The sequence below is a fragment of the Ochotona curzoniae genome, unplaced genomic scaffold (genome assembly GCF_017591425.1).
Source record: "Ochotona curzoniae isolate NIBS_2020 unplaced genomic scaffold, NIBS_Ocur_1.0 scaffold_3835, whole genome shotgun sequence".
NCBI classification, from domain to species: Eukaryota; Metazoa; Chordata; class Mammalia; order Lagomorpha; family Ochotonidae; genus Ochotona; species Ochotona curzoniae.
In genome coordinates this window covers 2,342,921-2,362,159 of record NW_024467114.1, presented here as the reverse complement: position 1 = coordinate 2,362,159, position 19,239 = coordinate 2,342,921, and the positions used below count along the sequence as shown (strand labels likewise).

The window sequence follows — 19,239 nt, the reverse complement described above, 5'->3', positions numbered from 1 at the left end:
GACGTGGATGTGGCACTTCTACAAACTTTTCGTGGACGCGCCCCTTCCAGGTGTCTTGCATGCTGTGGCTCTGTAGTGTACCTGACCTAGTTGCCCCCTATGTACCCAGTCTGTCTGTGCACGTGCTGTGTACTCCTTGTGTCTGTGCTCCTGGCGTGTGTCCCGCGTGAACGTGCCGCTGCTGGGGGCCGGCTGGAAGCGGCCGACCGAGCAGGCGCGTGGACTTTGCTTTGGCAGCCGCAGCTCCAGGTGAGCCAGGCCGGCTGGACCCTGCGCCATGAGGAACGCTGGCAAGGAGGTGCAGGGCTCCTCACAACGCTACGCCCCGTGCGGTGAGTGGGGCTGGAGACCACACACAGAGTGGGTGTGTGGCGGTGGGGTGCCAGGGGCTGCCAGTTTTCCGTGCATAGGGTCTGGAGCTGAGCAGGGCAGCCGGGCACTCTGCTTGCCCTCCCTCCTCTGCAGCCTGTGAGGTGCTGGGGAGAGTGTGTAGGGCCAGCAGCTGGAACCCCATGCATCTAAAGTGAAAGCAGGGGTGTCCCTCCCTGCTCCAGCTGGGTTGACCTGGTGCCAGAGGGTGTGGCTGTCTGGGTGACACCAGTGGACACCAGTAAGGCCAGGCACTGTCTTCGCTTACCCTTGCACTGCCCAGCCCAGAGCTCATCCCTGCTTGGAGAATGAGGAAGCTGAGGGCCACACACAGAGAAAGTGGCCCCCCACACACACCCATCGTCCCTGCCAGACCTGTGTGTCTGTACAGCTCTGCCCTGTGACCTCCTGGTCCATGTGGGGCCTGGCTAGCCTCTGCGTCCACGAAGCAACAAGGGCAGGGGTGGCCCTGGCGTCTGTTACACACGGACTAGCAAGGTCGGAGTTACAGGACACTGTTCATGCACAGAGGGCTTGTCCCCTCAGCCCTCTGCGCGTGTGCACACCCGTGTCGGTGCTGGCTCCTGCTCCTGTCCTTTGCACACAGTTCCACATGACTGCAGAGCTTGCAGTAATGAGCAGGCGCTGAAGGGGCACGGCTCTCTGTAGACTAATTAGTGATCACAGTGCTGGAAAAATAAGGCAAGAGCTCCACGCCTTCCCTCTGCACGTTGCCAAGCTCTTCTGTGCTGTGCTTCAGCCTCTGCCCAGGCCAGGTAGTGCTGGTCAGCCAGTGGACACTGCAGGTGCAGGTGAGCGCCACTCCCCTCGATGATGGAGCCTTCGGTGCCGAGCGGACGGAGGTACCTAGGCGCTCAGCACCAAAGGAGTCTGCACCTTGCTTCTGTGCCTGCCTGGCAGGACCTGACCTAGCAGCCACTGATCACCCACCCTCAGCCTGCCGGCCGTGGGGCGGTGGAAACCGCAGGATGACTGGCAGAGTGGCGTGGTGCTTGGAGCTTGTCTTGGTATGGAGCGTGTTGGGATCCATGAGTAGCTCTGCGCGTTCCACAAACTTTTGAACTTCCCTCATGCAGACAGAAAGGATGGGCTCCCATGATTGTGATGTGGCAATGGAGAGGTCTGCAGAGGTGGCCCGTGGCCGGAGTCTGGCAGACAGCCGATGCCACTGCCCAGCAAGCAGGCCGCCTGGAGACACAGCCCCACTTCCTCTGGGGACCTCAGCTTTTCTCTCAGACCCTCTGTGATTGCAGAGACCCAGTACTTTGGAGAGGGTTGCCTGCACTTCTGACTTACATGCTGTTCTTACCTGGTTCATATTCACAACTGGGATCATGCAGGGTCTAGCCCTGGGAACCATGGCCCAGCCTCTGCACACCCTGCACTCCTGTGGATGGGGCCTCATGCAAGGCCCTAAATGCCTTGAGTTCTGACTATGCGCCCTGCAGAGCCCAGCCAAGGTCACCCCCGCTGCACGTGCACACGTGCCATGTGGACCACTCAATGCCTTTTGTGTTTTTTGGTCTTCCTGTTTGCAGTGAGCCAGGGGACCCTCCCCTTGCTTCTGGGCTCCCAGCGAATGCATTGCTGCCTACTTGGAGGGAAGCACCGGGAGCTGCACTGTCTGCAGACCTGGCCCCTCGTTCGGGTCCTAAAGAAGCAAACTCCAGGTCTCCGGGGTCTCCCCAGCCCTGCCTCTCCGGGGTGGGACTCGGAGTCTCCAGGGGTCTACTGCCCCAGCTGCATTCAGCTCTGGGCCTCAGGGGCCGCACAGCTTCACCAGGCCCAGAGCAGTACACAGCTGTCCATGGCCCCTGTCTACTCTAGGCAGAGGTGACGCAGTGGGAAGGCAAGGCATGCAAAGGGCTGCCATCTACTTCCTGCTGCTTGGTCCCCTCTTCCCGTGCTGCCATGCCCACGGTGTCACACAGTCCACACTCAGACATTTCCCAGGCCTGTTAGGACTCAGGCCTGAGCAGGTTCCCCATCTGACTCCATCCATCTCCGGTACTCTCTGGGGTTCTGGCACTGTTCGCTGCCCCGCCTGGAGCAGATGCAGGTGCAGCCCCGGCGGGAGCGGCCCTGCGCATTGCAGAAGGCAGGTGCAGCGGCTGGCAGATGCGGTGGCTTCCAGTCCCTGACTGTGCTGCGACTCCCTCCTTTGGAACATCAGCGGACAAGTTCCCCCAGCAGCTGCAGTTTCTCAGACAGAACTTACACTGCAAAACGTTTAACACATGGATGATTTGACCACAAATTCCACAGGTTTACAAGGGTCTGTTAAACGTGTGTTGTTACAAACTGTGCGAGGCTTTCAGGGTGTTTTACACCAACGTGAATTTATAAATCCTTTTTCCTAGAACCTGCTGCACATTGCAACGTATTTAAGTGGTTTGGGCCTTCTCAGGCTCACATCTCTGAATTCCTCAACACAATCAGAAGTGTAGTTCAGTCTGCTTTATAGGGGATTGAGAGGAGCTGGCGGCATGCCTCCTTAGGAAGCTAACCCTGGGGGAGCAGGCTGGGAAGCAGGGTGGGAGGTGGGGGTTTGGCAGAGACACGGGAGCAGGTTCAGGCGCTTGGTGTCTGCAGGACGCTGGAGTCGGGGCTGCCGTGAGGAGGATGTGGGCAGGCTGCCCAAGAGGGCGGTTGTGCTTGGTGATGCATGCTGTCCTGGCCGTGTCACTGCACGGGCTTGGAGGGGCCTGGAGCCGCCACCAGCCCTGATGCAGCTGTCCCCTGGTCTCCCTGCTGCGTAGACTGGTATTACCACCTGCCAGCCAAGCGCTCCGAGAAGCCCGTGGATGCCCCCCCAGCGTCCCAGATCCCAGGGCTCAGCGACCTGGGAGACTCCCCGAGCGGAAACCTGCCAGGAGCTCGGAGATACTGGATCAAGGAAACAGACTCGGAGTACGTGAAGCTGGCCAAGCAGGGCGGCAGGCCTGGTGAGTGTGTGGTGGGGAGAACGCATCCTCAGTTTCTTCCATAGGAAATTGCTTTTAAAAATGTCCCTGGCCTTTGGAAATCAGGGCTGCCCGGGTCGGGCTGGGAGGTGTGTGGTCCTGAGAACGAGCTGACATCCTTGACCCAGCGCCGCGTTGACTTAGAGCTCACAGAAGTGGCAGTGTGAGCACTTGCTTCCCGGTGCTCCCCAGGGGTGAGTGGCAGCCCTGCTGTCCAGTTCCTGCCCGCTGGCCACCCCTGGGCAGCCCACCTCTGTGCCTTCAGGCTCGCTGCCCCAGTCCTAACTGGGAGAAGGTTTTGCTTCCTATCCCCTGGCGTTGTGTGACCGTGCTGTAATCCTGATGGCTGCTGATGGGAAGATGTTAATGACGACACATGCTACAAATATTGTATATATTTATTTGATTTTTTTTAGATTTCTTTAATTTTTTATTGGAAAGTCAGATATACAGAGAGGAGGAGAGACAGAGAGATCTTCTGTCTGATTATTCATTCCCTAGAGCTGAGCCAATATGAAGCCAGGAGCCAAGGGTTTCCACGTCTCCCATACAGGTGCAGAGTCCCGGGGCTTTGGGCCGTCCTCAACTGCTTTCCCAGGCCACAAGCAGGGAGCTGGATGGGAAGCGGGGCTGCCGGGATTAGAACTGGTGCCCATATGGGATCCCGGAGTGTACAAGATGAGGAATTTAGTTACTAGGCTGCTGCATCAGGCCCTGTACTTATTTGATTTTTAAGAAATTATTTATTTTATTGGAAAGATAGATTTACAGAGAGAAGGAAAGACAGAGAAAAAGATCTTCTGTGCGCTAATTCATTCCCCAAGTGGCCACAACAGCAGGAGCTGAGACAATTCGAAGCCAGAAGTACAGGGTCCCAAGGCTTTGTGCCATTCTCCACTGCTCTCCCAGGCCACAAACAGGGAGCTGGATGGGAAGTGGAGCCGCTGGAACATGAACCAGCACTGATATGGGATCCTGGTACATGTAAGATGAGGACTTTAGCCACTAGGCTACTGTGCCGGGCCCCATGTATTTATTTGAAAGGCAGAATGACAGCAAGGGCAAGAGAGAGAGGAAATTGTGGGTTGATTGAGTTTACATGTACTGGTTCCTACTCCAGTTGCCTGCAAAAGAGCCCAGGCCGACCGAAACCAGCGGCCAGAAGCCCATTTGGTCTTCCGTGGGTGTACTTGAGGCACTGTCCACTGGCTCCCAGACGAGAGATGTGGCAGGAACTGGGACCAGACACCCTCATTCAGGACGTGGGTGTCCCACGGGGCAGCCTCGCCCACCGTGCCCCGTGGCCTGCCCTGATGGAGACTGGCTCTCACACAGGGTGGAGTTAAGGAAATGCAGCGGGTACAGTCACCGATCCTGGGGGGCACATCCCAGTGCCCCTGCCTGGTCCTTGGGCCGAGCCACATACGCAGAAACATATTCTGGAGAAAGACAGACGGAAGTGGAGAGGGAAACAGTCGTATCATACTTTTGATACGAAAATGCCCAGTCAGGGGTCAGCATGGCACGCTGTAGGTAAGGTTTTGTCTGTGATGCCCTTCATCCATATCAGAGGGTCGGTTTGAGTCCCAGCTGCTCCGCTTCCAATCCTGCTCCCTGCCAATTGGTTCAAGTCCTTGGGCCCCTGCACCCATGTGGGAGACCCAGGCAGGGCTGAAGGCTTCTTCCTGCCTTCTGCTGACCAAGCTCCAGTCTTTGTGGCCAGATATGAAAGATCTCTGGGTATCCCTCTGTCTGTCACTCTGCCTTTTAAATGAAGAAAATAGATACAATTATATACCTGGAGCAAACTATCTGATTGGCTGCGAGGGAAGCAGGTGGCTGGGCCAAGCCATCTGATTGGCTGCAAGGGAAGCAGGTGAGGCAGGACTGGGGGTTTTGCTTCCTTGGACACTCCTTCCCCTGCCACTATCTAGAAGCACATTGCTGGGACCAGTGGAGAATCTGAATAAATTCTGAATCAGACAGAAGGAGCTTTGATTCTGTTCGCTGTGCTGTGATGGTGCCGAGCCGCCCCTTAGGAGACAGCCACCATGGGGAGGGACAAGGGGTGTTCTACCAGCACTCCTGCCCCACCACGGAGGGGTGGGGGCCGCAGTACTGAGGGACCGGACACTGGGTAGGCTGTGGAACAGCGCACACTGCGCTCGCCACCCTAAGTCTGGAGCACAGAGCGTGCCAAGGTTTTAAGGGCAGGGAGGGAAAGCCCAGGCGTTGCTTCCTGACAGTAAGTGAGCAAGGTGGGCTTGTACATGCCACTTCCCACCCCCTGCCTGTGGCTAGCAGAGGAGAAATGCGCAGAACTTGAGGGCAAACCTGGGCTCTGGGTTGGCTGCCCATGACTGACACATGCCCAGATGACCCCTCACCCCATGCTCCATCAGGAATGGCCATGCCGGGAGGGCAGCTGAGGAGGAGATGGGCCTGGAGGGAGCTGGGGGTAGGGAGTAGCAGGTGCTGCCCCTGGAGGTCTCACAAGTGCAGGAGCTGAAAGATATGGCCAGCAGAGATGGCAGCCCTGAGTCAGGGGTTTGACTAGATCCAGGAAGAGAGAGGGGTGGCACTGGGAGACCCTCAGGACGTCCCTGCCAGAGCGCCAAGTGGGACCTGCACCTGCCAGCCCCTGTGGAGGCAGCCCCCTGGGCAGCAGGCACTAGCCTAGTGCCAACCCAGCGGTGCTGCCCCCCTTCACAGCCCTGTTTCTTTCATTTTGAGATCTGTTGAAGCACTTTCCCCCTGGGACCTCGACGATGGGCACCCCCATGGCCTACTCCCTGCCTGACTGGTACATCCACCACAGCAAGCCGCCTACCGCCATGCAGCGCCCGTGAGTGTGCCCGGCCTCAACTCTCCTGCTCGTGGTTACAGGAGGAGGAAAGGGCTGATCTTGGGTGCAGTGTGAGTCCCTCACCTCACTGAGAGCTTGCCTTAGGGGTGCGGTATGTGCCTCTGGTAGCTCCAGCCCTTGGGGGGATGTGGGGAAGCGGGGACCCCCAGGGCCTGGAGATGCCCCGGGGGAGCCACAACACCCGGACTTCAAGGTCTGTCCCATTACAGAGGAGAGGTGCATCAGGGACACGGGACACTCTCGGGTGATGACAGGGCTGCCCACGGTGTGGCCAGTGTCTGGATGCTCCTGTCTGGGCCAGCACCCTGCGGCCTCCCAGGGGACTTTAGTGGCGCCGTGAGTTTGTGTGCAGGCGCTGTCCACCGTCACCCAAGTGTTCTGCTCAGGGTCCTTGCATCCTTTTTGTCTTTAGGATTCTAGCTCCCTGTGGTTTGGGAAACTAATGCGCTCCCTGCAGTGTACTGACGGCTCAGCTCTGCCATCGGCCTTGGCCATGGCCGTGAGTTGGGAACCAGGCAGAGCAGGGTGCGGTAGAGTCCACCAGGGCACGCTGTGTGGCCCTCTTGTTTCTGCAGGTGCCTGCTTCAGCAGTGGGAACAGAAGGCATTGTCCTGTGAACACTGCGTTTCTGTGGTTCCAGTCTGGATAGTCCTGGGGGTCCTGGAGCAGGAGCTGAGTGAGGGGAGGGAGAGACCTGAGGTTGTAAAGTACAGGGAGTAGCGGGGAGCTCCAGGTTCACCTGTCTGCCATCCTCCCCGCAGGGTCCCTGTGGTCTCCATGCCCGACTACATGGTTTACGAAGAATTCAACCCTAAGCAGGCCAACGGCAGCTACGAGTCCAGAAGGGGGCCCTTTGACTTCGACATGAAAACCGTCTGGCAGAGGGAGGCTGAGGAGCTCGAAAAGACCAAAAAGAAGGTGACAAAGGCCACAGATGTGGCCACTCCATCCCTCCGTCCCAGGCGGGCATGCTTGTCAGCCGCTGGGCTGGGCCAGGGTCCCCGTGACCTCAGGCACACGCTCTGGTCCTGGGGTTGGAGCTCCAGGCCTGGGTGGCTGCCGTCCTCTTGACTTTTTTAATAGATGTTGATTTCATAAGGTAGGATGGTTTCCTACCATATTATTTTTTAGATAGGTCTCTTTCTGTGGGAGGCTTGTGGGTTCCTTCTGTGGCTGCCTGGGATGCTGGCTGTGCAGATCATGCTGGCTGCAGCTCATGGCTGGGCTGTACCTGCTGATGGGCGCAATGGGCGGCTCCCTACATGCCCACTCTGGTCTGCCCACCCCATGTCTGAGCTGCCGCGTGCCTGGCTCCAACCCCTCGTGTTGCGTTTCCTTGCACAGGTCAAGCTACCAGCCATTCATCCCAAGAATCCCAGCAAAGTGGGGACCCCGCCGGGCCCCAAGGAGCCTGCAGGAAGCAGACTGTCCTTCCCTCCCATGTGAGTGGCTGACCTTCCCAGTCCTTCACAGGCCGGCTGGTTTTCGTGTCTTACCACCGGGCTGCCCCAACTCTGGCCGCTTCCTGCCACCCAGCCCATGGCGCCCTGGCAGCCTGCTCTGCTTCCCAACCCCTCTCCCTCCACATCACAGCTGAATGTCTAGGGCCTGTGCCCAGGCATGGGTGGGCGTGCTGGCTCTGTGGGTAAATAAGGGGCACGTTAGACATTGGCTGGCTGTGAGCTTGCCAGCTGGGGAGGGATGCCACCCTGCCCACCTGCCATGTCTCCTTTCCTTCCCAGATGGCAGTTTGCTGCTAGAGTAGATGGCACCTATCGCCTAGTTCTTCAGACTGTCAGTGGGACAAATGCCATGAGGGCTCAGACTGGGATGCGTGTCGGGGGACGGGGATGTGGAACTGCTGGGGGCATTCATAGAAGCAGAGTGACACGAGAGAAACGGCCTTACATCTGTTACCTGCCTGCCGCGAAGCGTGGCTGTTTGTGAAGGGGTGGCAGGTGGCCAAATATGAAGCCAGGAGCAGCAGAGTCAGCTGTGCAGATCAGTGCCAGGTAACCCTCAGCCAGGAGGGAACTGTGTTGACAGCAGTCACGTGTTTAAAGGTGGGGCAGTCCCCAGCCATCTGTAACCACTGGGAAACCAGGGCACCCTCCGCAGGCTTCCCAGTGAGGGGCTGGAGCCGTTAGCCTTCTGGACTTAACTGTGGGGCTTGGAAACAGACCAGATGTGCTCTCGTTCATGTACAAGGATGCGTTGAAGTACACCTCCTTATGCCTGGAAGTAGGGAAGGTGAGAGAGATGGAGAGCGAGCACTGTGTGAAGTTTTGGGGGTCACTCCCACGTCATCAGACTGTCTGGCTCATATCACATTAACCTATGTACTCACGTTTTAACACTGATTTCTCTCTTTTTGAGGCCTGGCCAAAAAGCCAGTTCACCCACAAACTTTTCCAAACTTATTAGCAATGGTTATAAGGATGAGTGGTTGCAGCAGCGTGCTGACTCGGACAAGAGGACTGTGAAGGTGGCGGCGACGCGGTCCTCTGCGGAGCCCCAGGGACCAGAGGACACAGAATCGCGCCAGGAGCCAGAGGTCCCCGAGGGCTCCGAGAGAGTACCAGGTGAGGGGATGGGTGAGTGTTGCCAGGGAGCAGGCCCCTGCAGCTCTGGGCAACCTTACTGTGACCTAGAGTCGTCCTTTGGAGCCTGGAGTCTGCAGGTCACAGGCATGTGGCTTTTTCTTGGTGACATTGGGACACAGCAAAAGTTGTGGCTTCTAGAGTTTCTTGTTTCTGTTTGTTAAAAAAAGGGGTGATCCCAAACCGGGTTGTGGAACCAGGCCATTTCTGACCCACAGGGCTTAGCCCTGGGTGGCATACCGGCCCTTCCCTGGTGCTCCCCAGCAGAACGCACGCTGTGAAGCTGAGCAGGGCTGGCACTTCTGACACTTTGGAAGGCTCTCTCTGCACTCCAAGCAAGTGTCAGCATCACTGGTGTGTCCTTTCTTGGCCACGGTCCCAGTTGCAGGGCATCAGCCTCGGGTTGGGGGCATGTGCGAGGGCTGTGCTTGCTTCCATAACCTTGTTAGTGATAGGACTGACTGCACATCTCTGGGCAACATTTCTTGTTGTTGTGTTATTTATTTGAAAGGCAGAGTTAGAGAGAGAGAAGTGATCCATCTGCTAGGCCAAAGGCAGAAGCCTGAAACTCATCCGGGTCGCCCACATTAATTCAGGAGCCCACACATGTTGGCCATTCCCTGCTACTTTCCCACACACACTGGCAGGGAGCTGGATGGGAAATGGAGCAGCCTGGACCAGAGCCAGTGCCCGTAAGGCTTGCTGTGCTGCTGGCGGCAGCTTAGCGCACAGTGCCTGCTCCTAAAGCTGTGCCCCTCTGGCTAAGGATGCTGGGTGTGAGTTTTTGTCAGCCCACCAGCCCTCTGCTTTGCCGGTCCCCGGCCGTGACTGAGCCGAGGCCTTTGAGAGCTAGGTGACAAGCTCCATGTGGTTGGAAAGCAGCAGCACTGCATAGCAACTTGCTGTTCTTTAATGCACACACACCATTTGTCCTTCTTTCGCGATTAGCGTGTTCCATGAGCTGCGGTGACCGTGCGTGTTCCATGAGCTGCGGTGACCGTGCGTGTTCTGTGAGCTGTGGTGACTGCGTGTTCCGTGAGCTGCGGTGACCATGCGTGTTCCGTGAGCTGCGGTGACCGTGCGTGTTCCGTGAGCTGCAGTGACCGTGCGTGTTCCGGGAGCTGCGGTGACCATGTGTGTTCTGTGAGCTGTGGTGACCGTGCGTGTTCCATGAGCTGCAGTGACCATGCGTGTTCCGTGAGCTGCGGTGACTACGTGTTCCGTGAGCTGCGGTGACTGCGTGTTCCGTGAGCTGCGGTGACTGCGTGTTCCATGAGCTGCAGTGACCGTGCGTGTTCTGTGAGCTGCGGTGACTGTGCGTGTGTTCTTTGTTGCAGAGTCTCCTCCTCCAAGTGAGTACTGATAGAGAGCCGTCCTGATCAGAAGGCGTGCGTGTCGTGTCTTAGCCGGAAACCCGTGACCCGGCCTCTACTTGGGAGATCCTGGCAGCCGGCCACCTGCCCCACCCACTCCAGACTCCGAAGCTCATGCCTGGTCCCAGTTTATTGGTTTTGTATTATATTTTTAAATTTTCAAAGGCAGAGTTGCAGAAAGAGAAGGAAAGACACAGAGAAATCTTCTGGTTCACTGCCCGGAGGGCTGCAATTATTGGAGCTGGGTTGGTCCAAAGCTGTGAGGCAGCAGTGTCTCCCAGGTCTCCCAGGCGGGTGCGGGGCTGAGCGCTGGGCCGTCCCCTGCAGTTTTCCCGGCTGTGTTAGCAGGAAGCTGGATGGGAAGAACGTCCAGAGCTTGAACTGGATGCATGTGGGATGCCAGCACCACAGCCCAGTGTGCGACAGAGCCAGCCCCAACACTTTCTAAGGATGCCGGGATTATAGTGATGTCACAAGTCCACAAGAGCCCACGCGTGTCCACCCAGCGACTGCCCACGTGTAATTACATGGCAGAAAACAGCTCAGTTCATGGACATGCATTTTCACACTCACACTATGAGCCAAGCAGATTTAAATAATGGGAAAGAGAAGCAAAAGCCATGGGAGCAGCCCTGCGTATTTTCAGTTACTTTTTAACCGACAGTTAATGACTATAAATGCAATGTGGTACACATTTGACGTATGTACAAGGATATTTCAGAAAGTTCAAGGGTGAAATGCTGGTGGTGTGGCACAGCGGGCTAAGCTGCCGCTTGCAAGGCCGGCACCCCGTTTCACTGTGCTGGTTGGAGACCCACACCTGCAGTCAGCTCCAGCTTGATGTCCCCGGGAAGCAGCTGACGTCTCAGATGACTGATTCAGCTGCAGCCCATGAGGGAGGCCTGGCCTGTGTTCCTGGCTCCTGCTTCGGGGTTCAGCTCTCCCAGTCCCAGCCATTTCAAGGATTTAGGGGATGAACAGACAGGAGCCCTCGCTTCCTGTTTGTCTTTAAACAGAGAAGTTTGTTTTTTTTTTTTTTAACAAGTTCATGGAATACAAAATCAAAAGGTATTTATTTTGGTGCAAAAAATATTGAAATCCATGGTTAGCTTTTTCATAATGTGAAAAGGACTCCTTTGTGACTGTGGAGTGAATCGAGCTAAATCACTCCTCATAGCAACCTGGCGTGCTCTCGGGGCGGGGCGGGTCAGCTGTCCCCCTCGGCTCATCTTGACCGCGTGTGGTCATCAGCGGCAGCTGACCCGCCATGCGGGGCTTGCCCTTGGCCTGGCTGCAGCTGTGTCCCCTGATCACGGCCTCCCGACCCTCCCCAGCCCGGGCGAGCACGCTCTGGTTAACGCTGGGAAGTGGACGCCTTTAGCACTGGAGCGAGTGTGTGGGATTTGTCTCTGTATCTTCCTTTTCCCCGTGGCCTAATGACCCCCAGGTTCCTGCATATTGTAGGAGACAATGAAAAGTCCTTGTGCTGCAGGCTGACTCACACACCGTGGTGTGTATGCCACACGTCTTGATCCATTCACCCCGTGGTGGATACAGAGCTCGAGTCCAACTCCTGGGCAGCGTGAATCACACTCCAGCAGCCGCACAGTGCAGCTGTCTGGCCGACACGTGACTTCACATGCTGGCTGGACGCCCGGCAGCCGGGTTGCGGGGTTATATTGCAGTCTTCCTGTGGGTTTTCCAAGGAAGCTCCAAGCTCCTCCTCACCATGGCTGTGCTAGTCTCTGTTCCTTCCCAGCAGGCGGTGGGCATCCTGTTTGCCCTGCGTCCTCCCGAGTGTGACCTGGAGGTCCTTGTGACACGCATTTCCTGGGTCATCTGGAAGCCTGTCGAGGGGAGGTGCCCACTCAGGCTCTCGGCCCATTTTTTGACTTGTCACTGAGGTGGCTGGGTTTATTTTATGTTTTGGATCCTAATGGCTCATCAGGTATGTGATTTTCAAGATGGTTCCTTCCATTCTGTGGACTGTCTTCATTTGTTTTGCTTTTGTTACCGGTTTCTGGGGTCCTGCCCCACGTTGAGGAGCTTTTCTCCGATGTCTCCAGTAATTTTACTGCCCCAGTCTCTGTTGTCTTACATCTGTTTCTAGTTTACTTTTGTGTGTGTCTTGAGGCGAGGGGCCGGCTGCGCTGCTGCGTGTGGATGTCTGTTCCCCCCACACCACAAGCCAAGGCGCCTGTCCTTTCAGGCCTCTGTCCTTGATGACCCTCCTCACAGGTGAGCTTATTCCTGAGCGCCATCCCGTCTGTGCACCTGTGTTCCTGTCTGTAGGCCGCTGCCACGCCATTCTGACCGTTCCGGCCTTGTAATGTATTTTGAAGTTAGACATTTTGCTCTTTTCATTCAAGATGTCTTTGATTATTTGGCATCTTTTGTAATCCCTTATGAATTTTAGGATAAATTTTCTGATTCTATAAAAAGTCACTGGAATTTTGATAAGCGTTGCATTGAGTCTATAGCTCACTTTGAATATCATGAATTTTAAATATTAATAGCTCCAATCCATGAACATGTCTCGTCTTTCCATTTGTCTTAAGTTGTTTTATGGTATTCTGTGTATATGCTTCCATTTCTTTGGCTAAATTTACTCCTAAGAATTTTTTCTTTTTAATTGCGCTATGAATGAGATTGTTTCCTTAATTTCCTTTCAGATAGCTCGTTACTGGTGTATAACATACCTTTAATTGTTTTTTAAAGATTTATTAATTTTCATTGGAAAGTTAGACTTAGAGGAAGCTCTTCCACTGGTTGGTTCACTCCCTAAATGTCTGCCTGGCCAGAGTTGAGCCTGTCTAAAGCCAGCAGCCAGCAGCAGGGAGCCTCTTCCAGGTCTCCCTGGGGGGGGCGGGACAGGGTCCCAAGGCTTTGGACCATCCTCAGCTGCTTTCCCAGGCCACAAGCAGGGAGCTGGGTGGGAAGTGGGGCATCTGAGACATGAGCTAGTGTCCACATGGGATGCTGACACTTGCAGATGTTTAGCCTGTTGAGCTATGGTGCTGGCCCCGTATCACTGATTTTAATACACTGATGTTGTATCCCTCCAGTGTACTAAATCAACACGCTAACAACATTGGGCAGAATTCATATGCTTTTCTCTGTCACCGAGCTGTCATTTCGCTTCTTTCCTCTCACCATCGGTTCTGCTCCCTTACTTGGCCTGACTGCTTCTGGCCCGGGCTGTGTTCAACACGAGTGGCGAGGATGGCCATCCTTGCCTCTTTCTTGACATTAAAACGAAAACTCTGAGTGTTTCAGCAGATGACTGACAGCTGCTGCCTGCTCAGCCGTGGCCCCCATTGTGTTGGGGCACGCTCTGGTCCTAATTCACGGAGTTTTTAATCAGGAATGAATGGGCAGACGCTATTTCAAACGCTACTGAAACAGTGCTGCGCTGTTGTCATTCAGCGCAGCGAGGCAGCGGCCCTCACGTGGGACTGAACCGCCCCGGCAGCCCGGCCAAGCGCGCCGCACGGGGATCTCTGTGCCACGGCGCTCAGGCTTCGGTAGACGGCAGCCGTGATCCTGACCCCCAGACGCGTGCTTCCTCCTGCGCAATGGTGGTGGGTGACATTGTTTCTGTTCCTTGTGTACTCTGCCCGCAGGCCCAGCGGCAAGCCCGTCTGAGCCAGCACAGCCCGCGCAGGAGTCCTCTGTGGCCGACTAGCATGCCTGGGCCAGAGCTCTGCTGCGTCCCCGTGGCGTCTCGGGATCTTCAGCGCTGCAGGGACTCCATGCGGCTCCCACGGTGCGGTTTCGTTCGTGTTTCTCTGGAGGCGTTACGCACGTGGTCAGTTAATAGAAGCCCTGGTCGTGCTGGCCTGGCGACGTCCCAGGGTGTGGGGAGCTTGCTCCGCCAACAGCTCACCGCGCCGCCTGCTCATGCTGCTGTCCGTGGCTTTTCTGTCCGACCCCAGGAAGCTCACAGGACCAGCTACAAGCCTCATTTGTGGTTTGGTCTTGTAATCTTTGTAGAAAAAGTAATAATTTTTATATAAAAACAGTAATTTCAGAATATAGTGATATAGTTTATATTAAGATAAATATTTTATTGATGCCTTAAAGTTTTAAATATCAAATAGAAAATATCACAACACTTGCTATTTACAAATTTTTGCTGATAACTTTTGGCATAAATTGAGTCCTAGGACATTACATTTATCATTTTATATCTGAGTAAAAATGTTTCATATCTGATGGGGTAGCATTAACACAAACTTCTGAATTATCAGACCAAGTACACTTATAACTGTTGTTTTCACTAACATTAAAATGTAGCTTCATATTTTGTGTGTTTAATTCGTTACTAAAACACCGACTTCCTGCAGGCATTGTGTCCCAGAGTGAACTCAGCACGCACTCCCCTGGAATTTGCAGCTTCAGTGAGATGCTAAGGTGACCACGCCCTTAGGTCGCCCCAGCCACCTGACAGCAGTGCTGGGAGAAGGGGCTGCAAGTGTCGAGAAAATAGTGGACCACCATGGAAGAAACAGTGGCCCACTGGTTCCCCCACCCCCCTCGTCCTCCCATCCTCAGTTCCGAGGGCCCTGGAGGAACTCTGGGGACCCTGCAGCTAGGTGCGTGGCAGACCTGGAAGAAGTTCCTGGCTTTGGATGGATACAGCACTGGCCATTCGGTCACTTGGGGAGTGAGCCATCAGACTGAAGATCTTCCTCTATGTCTTTCCTCCTCTGCGTATGCCTGTCGTTACAATAAAAATAAATGAATCTTCAAAAAAGAAAAAAAATCTTTCGTGTGAAACAATAAATGATGCTATTTTTGCCTTTTTTAAAAAAGATTTATTTATTTTTATTGGAAAATGAGATATACACAGAGAGGAGGAGGAAATATCTTCCATCTGATGATTCACTCCCCAAGAGACTGCAACGACCAGGAGCCCAGATCCTTTTCCAGGTCTCCTAATGTGGGTGCAGGGCCATCCTCGACTGCTTTTCCAGGCCACAAGCAAGGAGCTGGATAAGAAATGGTCCATATGGGATCCTGGTGCGTTCAAGGTGAGTGATGACTTTAGCCGCTAGGCCATGGCGCCGGGCCCTGCTGTTGCCTTTTTGAATCCAGTTTCCTGCAACACTGCCTTCCCAGGACCCCATCACCCGCCCATGTTGACAGAGCCAGGTCTGGGAGTGCAGACGTGAGGCAGGCAGAGCAGCAGCATCCAGTGTCAGAAGCAAGAGTGGCAAGCTGGAGCCCACAGCAGGTGTCCTGGAGGGGGTGCAGGGAGGCTCTGCGCCACCTTGCCAAGGCGTGTGGTCCCCACGCTAGAAAGCCCAAGTTCACCAGTGAACCGAGCCTTTGTGGGGGATCAGAAGATGGACTTGTCTGAAAATGTTGTAGGTTTTCGACCCAGAATACGGCAGCAAGCTCAATTCTTGTGTGGCAGGAAAGAACTTTCATGGGGACAGTTTAGCAGGATTTATTAGACAAGCTGGGAAAAGGAGCTCCCATCCTGGTGCCGGGAGGGGCTTCAAGAGAGCAGGGACCCTCGGCCCCCGCCGTAGGGGGAGGGAAGAAAAAGAAAAGCCGGCGTTAATGGTGGGGATAGCATCTTTTAAAGGCTCACTTCAAAGATGTTTCTCCACAAAGGAGAATTCCTGGTTTCCATGGTGCCTGGCCCTGGGACAAAAGGTGTCACCAGCTACTTCCTCAGTTGCTTTTGAATGATAAAGAGGCCAGTGTGAACCTATTCCCTTGGCAATGGGCCGACACTTCAGGTGGGGAATTGGTATGTTAATGTCGCCTTGTCTCTTGGGGAAGTGCATTCTGGACCTGTTAAAATATGCACTTGTCTTGGGAGAAAAGTGCTCTGGTGAATGCAAGACGTGGGGAAATACCTTTGTATCTGAGGGATAAAATGATGACTTGGGGACCCAGAATACCCTAACTGCCTCCTACCCAGTCTAACTCCGCTCTCAAAACAAACCCCCGTCTTCTCCAGAAGACCCGCACAGTGGGCTGCTAAGCTCGGGAGCCCCACTGCCACGCCTCCATGAGAACGCAGACTGGCAGGTGCAGGGACCCTCTCCCAAGGCTACTTTTGAAACCTGAGTTGAAATGTGAGGAACTTGGGGATGATCCAGTCACGGGAGTGGGTCCCAGCCAGAGGGTCCACCCAGGAACCTGACCTGGGCGGACCGAGGAGCTCCACTGATCTTGAAGGACTGACCTGGGCTGTTAGGGGATTCTGGTCCCGAGTCTTTTTTTTTTCCCCCTCAAATATGAAATGGTACTTTCTCAGCAGAGCACATTTCTCCAAGAGACAAGAGCGCATGAATATCAACTTCTCCACCTGAACAGCCAGCCCAATTTTATCTGCGGCTATTGCCAAGGGGATAGGTTTTTTTTTTTCTTTTTTAAAGATTTATTTATTTTTATTGGAAAGGCGGATATACAGAGAGGAGGAAAGTTTGAGTCTCTCTTCTCAACTTTTCTAATAAATCTTGCTTTAAAACTAAACTGTGTCCACATGAAAATTTTTCTTTCCTGCAAGACAAGAATTGAGGTTGCTGCCATATTCAGGGCTGAAAACGCCACAGCAATTTGATCCTGAAACCAGAATGGCTCCAGACAGGAAGGCGACTGCGTTCATCACTGACGTGAGCATCCAGCATGGAAAACCTGAGTTTTAAAAAAGGGAGAAGCGTGCTGGAAGAGGAGGGGGCGGAGGCGGGGTGCTGGAGTGCGGTTCCATCATGCTGACTGGTAGGTTTTATGTGCTCTCCAAGTTCTTGTGTTGTTACAAGCAGCTAGATCCGCAGGCAACTCCTCTCTTCACGATTAGTTCACGGCAAGCCCAAATTGCAGACGCAGCAAGGTGCTTAGTAGGCCCTTTATTCCAGCAGGGTAGGAACGGGAGCAGGGGAGGGGGAATGGGAAGGGACACATCTCTTGCCACCGTGCCTGGAGGGAGGAGGTGGGGAGAAGGGAGGGGCCGTTGCTGGCCCCAGGGACTGGTGACTGAGCCACAGGTGGGTGGGTGGGGACCAGGAGGAGGGGCGGGAGAGATTGGGGAGTGGGATTCTGATTGGTGGATAACTGGAATGGCGGGAATTTCATGAGCTATAGGGAAGGGGAAGCAGGAAATGGCGCCGTCCAAGATGCTTGTTCGAATGGGTCCTCAGTGGCCAGTTACAGCAAAGGAGGGGGGAGAACTGACAGCATTATCCCGCGAGGAACAGGAGCGCGTGATGGGCCCGACAGGACGGAGAGCCAGAGAAGGGATTTCAGTGAATGCACCTTCGTGTGGCTGCAACAAGAGCGCCCACGGGAGACGTTCCACGGAGACTCCGTTAGCTCCTGCGGGGCTCCGCTGGGGGCTCCCAGCACAGGGCTGGGAGCGGGTGCAGCAGATGCTGAGACAGAAGCAAGAGTGCAGACCCTTGGCTGGGTCCACCAGCCTTCCGATAAACTGCAGTCTCCTGGCGTGGGGATTGCTGTAGGCAGTGTGTCTGCCTACATCCCTCAGCCCTGAGGGATGGTAACTGGTATTCTCTTTGTAACAGCTAGGGAGAGTGCTCTGGAAAGGGTCAGAAATGAGATAGTTAAGCCAGGGGTGAGACCCTAACTGCCCCTTAGCTGATCTGACTTTTCTTGGGAAAATAAATTGACCTCATTGAAAAAAGTTTTCTTGTGTAAGCTCTTAGAAAATGAAAAGATGCAAATGGAGAAAATGGGTACCAGTGGCACACCCGGGAAGGAATGCCCAAAGAACCTTTCGATCTCTGCGGGGGTGAGCTGAGGACCAGGGGCCTGCAGGGGTCTGTCCTCACGCACTCGGCCAGTGGCACTGGCCAGCTCTCTGCCAGCTCCGGGCAGGTGCCCGCGTGAGCAGCGCTGCACAGTTGCCCACAGAAGAGTAAGACAGCCACGGCCCTGCCTGGCTCCTGCGCATGACTCACGCCTGCTCTGAGTGACTGTCCCATTGCCGGTTCCCTTTCTGTAAACAGGAGGTCCAGCCTGAATCACGGGGGAGTCCCCGGCTTCTTCCCGGGAAGGGTTGGTGTCTGGCTGAGCAACCTTCCCATGAAGCTGGCCTTGGTCCCGGGGAGCCTCCAGCGCCGGGGCTGTGGGGAGGAGTGTGGGGTGAGGGCGGCCCGGGCTGGGCTCTCTGCCCCATTCCACCTTACTCACCCCTGACGCGGCCTCCAGCTCTTTGAAGCACATTAGCTGTTACCTTCTGCGGCCGGCGTGGACAGAGAAGAGGCTCGCGCACAAGGATCGGGGCAGAGTTAAGACGCCTCGGCTAGGGCCGCTGACACCACCAGCCCGGGCCAACGCCACCTACTCGGATATCGCCCTCAAACTCTTCCAGGCTCCGGCTGTGCCTTCTCCCCGCCCCCGCCCCGCCCCGCACCTGCCTGGAGCCCCGGGAGCCCCGGCTCCCTCCCCGGCTGCTCAGCTCCGACCGCGCACGTGGCCATCGGCACCCTAAGGGGGCACCGGGGCCCACCGCTTTCGCTTCCACTCCGGTCTCCGTTTGACCCGGCTAGCGGCCCTTGGCATCGGCGTGAGTTTCCGGGTCACCTGTAGGTTGGGGGCGCAGCCGGCGCTGGGGCGGCGGGAGCGGCGCCACGGCCCGCGGAGCTTCCCCAGGCACTCCCCGTGCGAATAGCGGGCGCGCCGGGCGGCGCCAGCGCTTCCTTTGCCGGCTCTGCGCGCTCCGCGGCGGCGGCGGGCCAGGATGGACGGCGCGGGGTAGCGGGCGCAGGGGCCTGCGCGGCCTGGGTGCGAGGCAGACCCCTCGGCCGGCGTCAGGGGGCCTGGGGCCCTTCCCGCGCCACCTCTGCTTGCCTCCAGCCACGGGAGGCCCCCAGGTCTGGACGGTCCCAGAAGTCTGGGGCCGGAGAAGCGGGGGAGCGCTCGTTGCACCTGAGATCCCCGGACGAGCTGCTCTCTGCCGCGGGCCCCAGGGAGGAGGCTGCACCTGCGGGGCTTTAAGGAGCACCAGGGCGGCCGCCGGGTCCCGGCAATGGCCCCACGCCACCGCGAGCCGGGGCGCCCGGGGGCGGAGC

At 55.9% G+C, this 19,239-nt stretch overlaps 1 protein-coding gene across 1 annotated transcript; it reads left to right on the top strand.

Moving 5' to 3' along the window:
• Positions 1–277: 277 nt before the first annotated feature.
• On the top strand, positions 278–19,165 carry CUNH7orf57 (chromosome unknown C7orf57 homolog). The gene is made up of 10 exons (XM_040964496.1): positions 278–332; positions 3,150–3,335; positions 6,087–6,198; positions 6,981–7,137; positions 7,564–7,661; positions 8,596–8,801; positions 14,598–14,787; positions 18,377–18,548; positions 18,758–18,922; positions 19,025–19,165. The coding sequence occupies exons 1-10, from the start codon at positions 278–280 to the stop codon at positions 19,163–19,165; spliced, it is 1,482 nt and encodes a 493-aa protein (XP_040820430.1).
• The last annotated feature ends 74 nt before the right edge of the window (positions 19,166–19,239 follow it).

Coding starts and splice junctions, on each gene's coding strand:
- CUNH7orf57 (XM_040964496.1), top strand. CDS start 278: ATGAGGAACGCTGGCAAGGAGGTGCAGGGCTCCTCACAACGCTACGCC. Junction 6,199..6,980: donor CCTACCGCCATGCAGCGCCC/GTGAGTGTGCCC, acceptor TCCTCCCCGCAG/GGTCCCTGTGGTCTCCATGC. Junction 7,138..7,563: donor TCGAAAAGACCAAAAAGAAG/GTGACAAAGGCC, acceptor TTCCTTGCACAG/GTCAAGCTACCAGCCATTCA.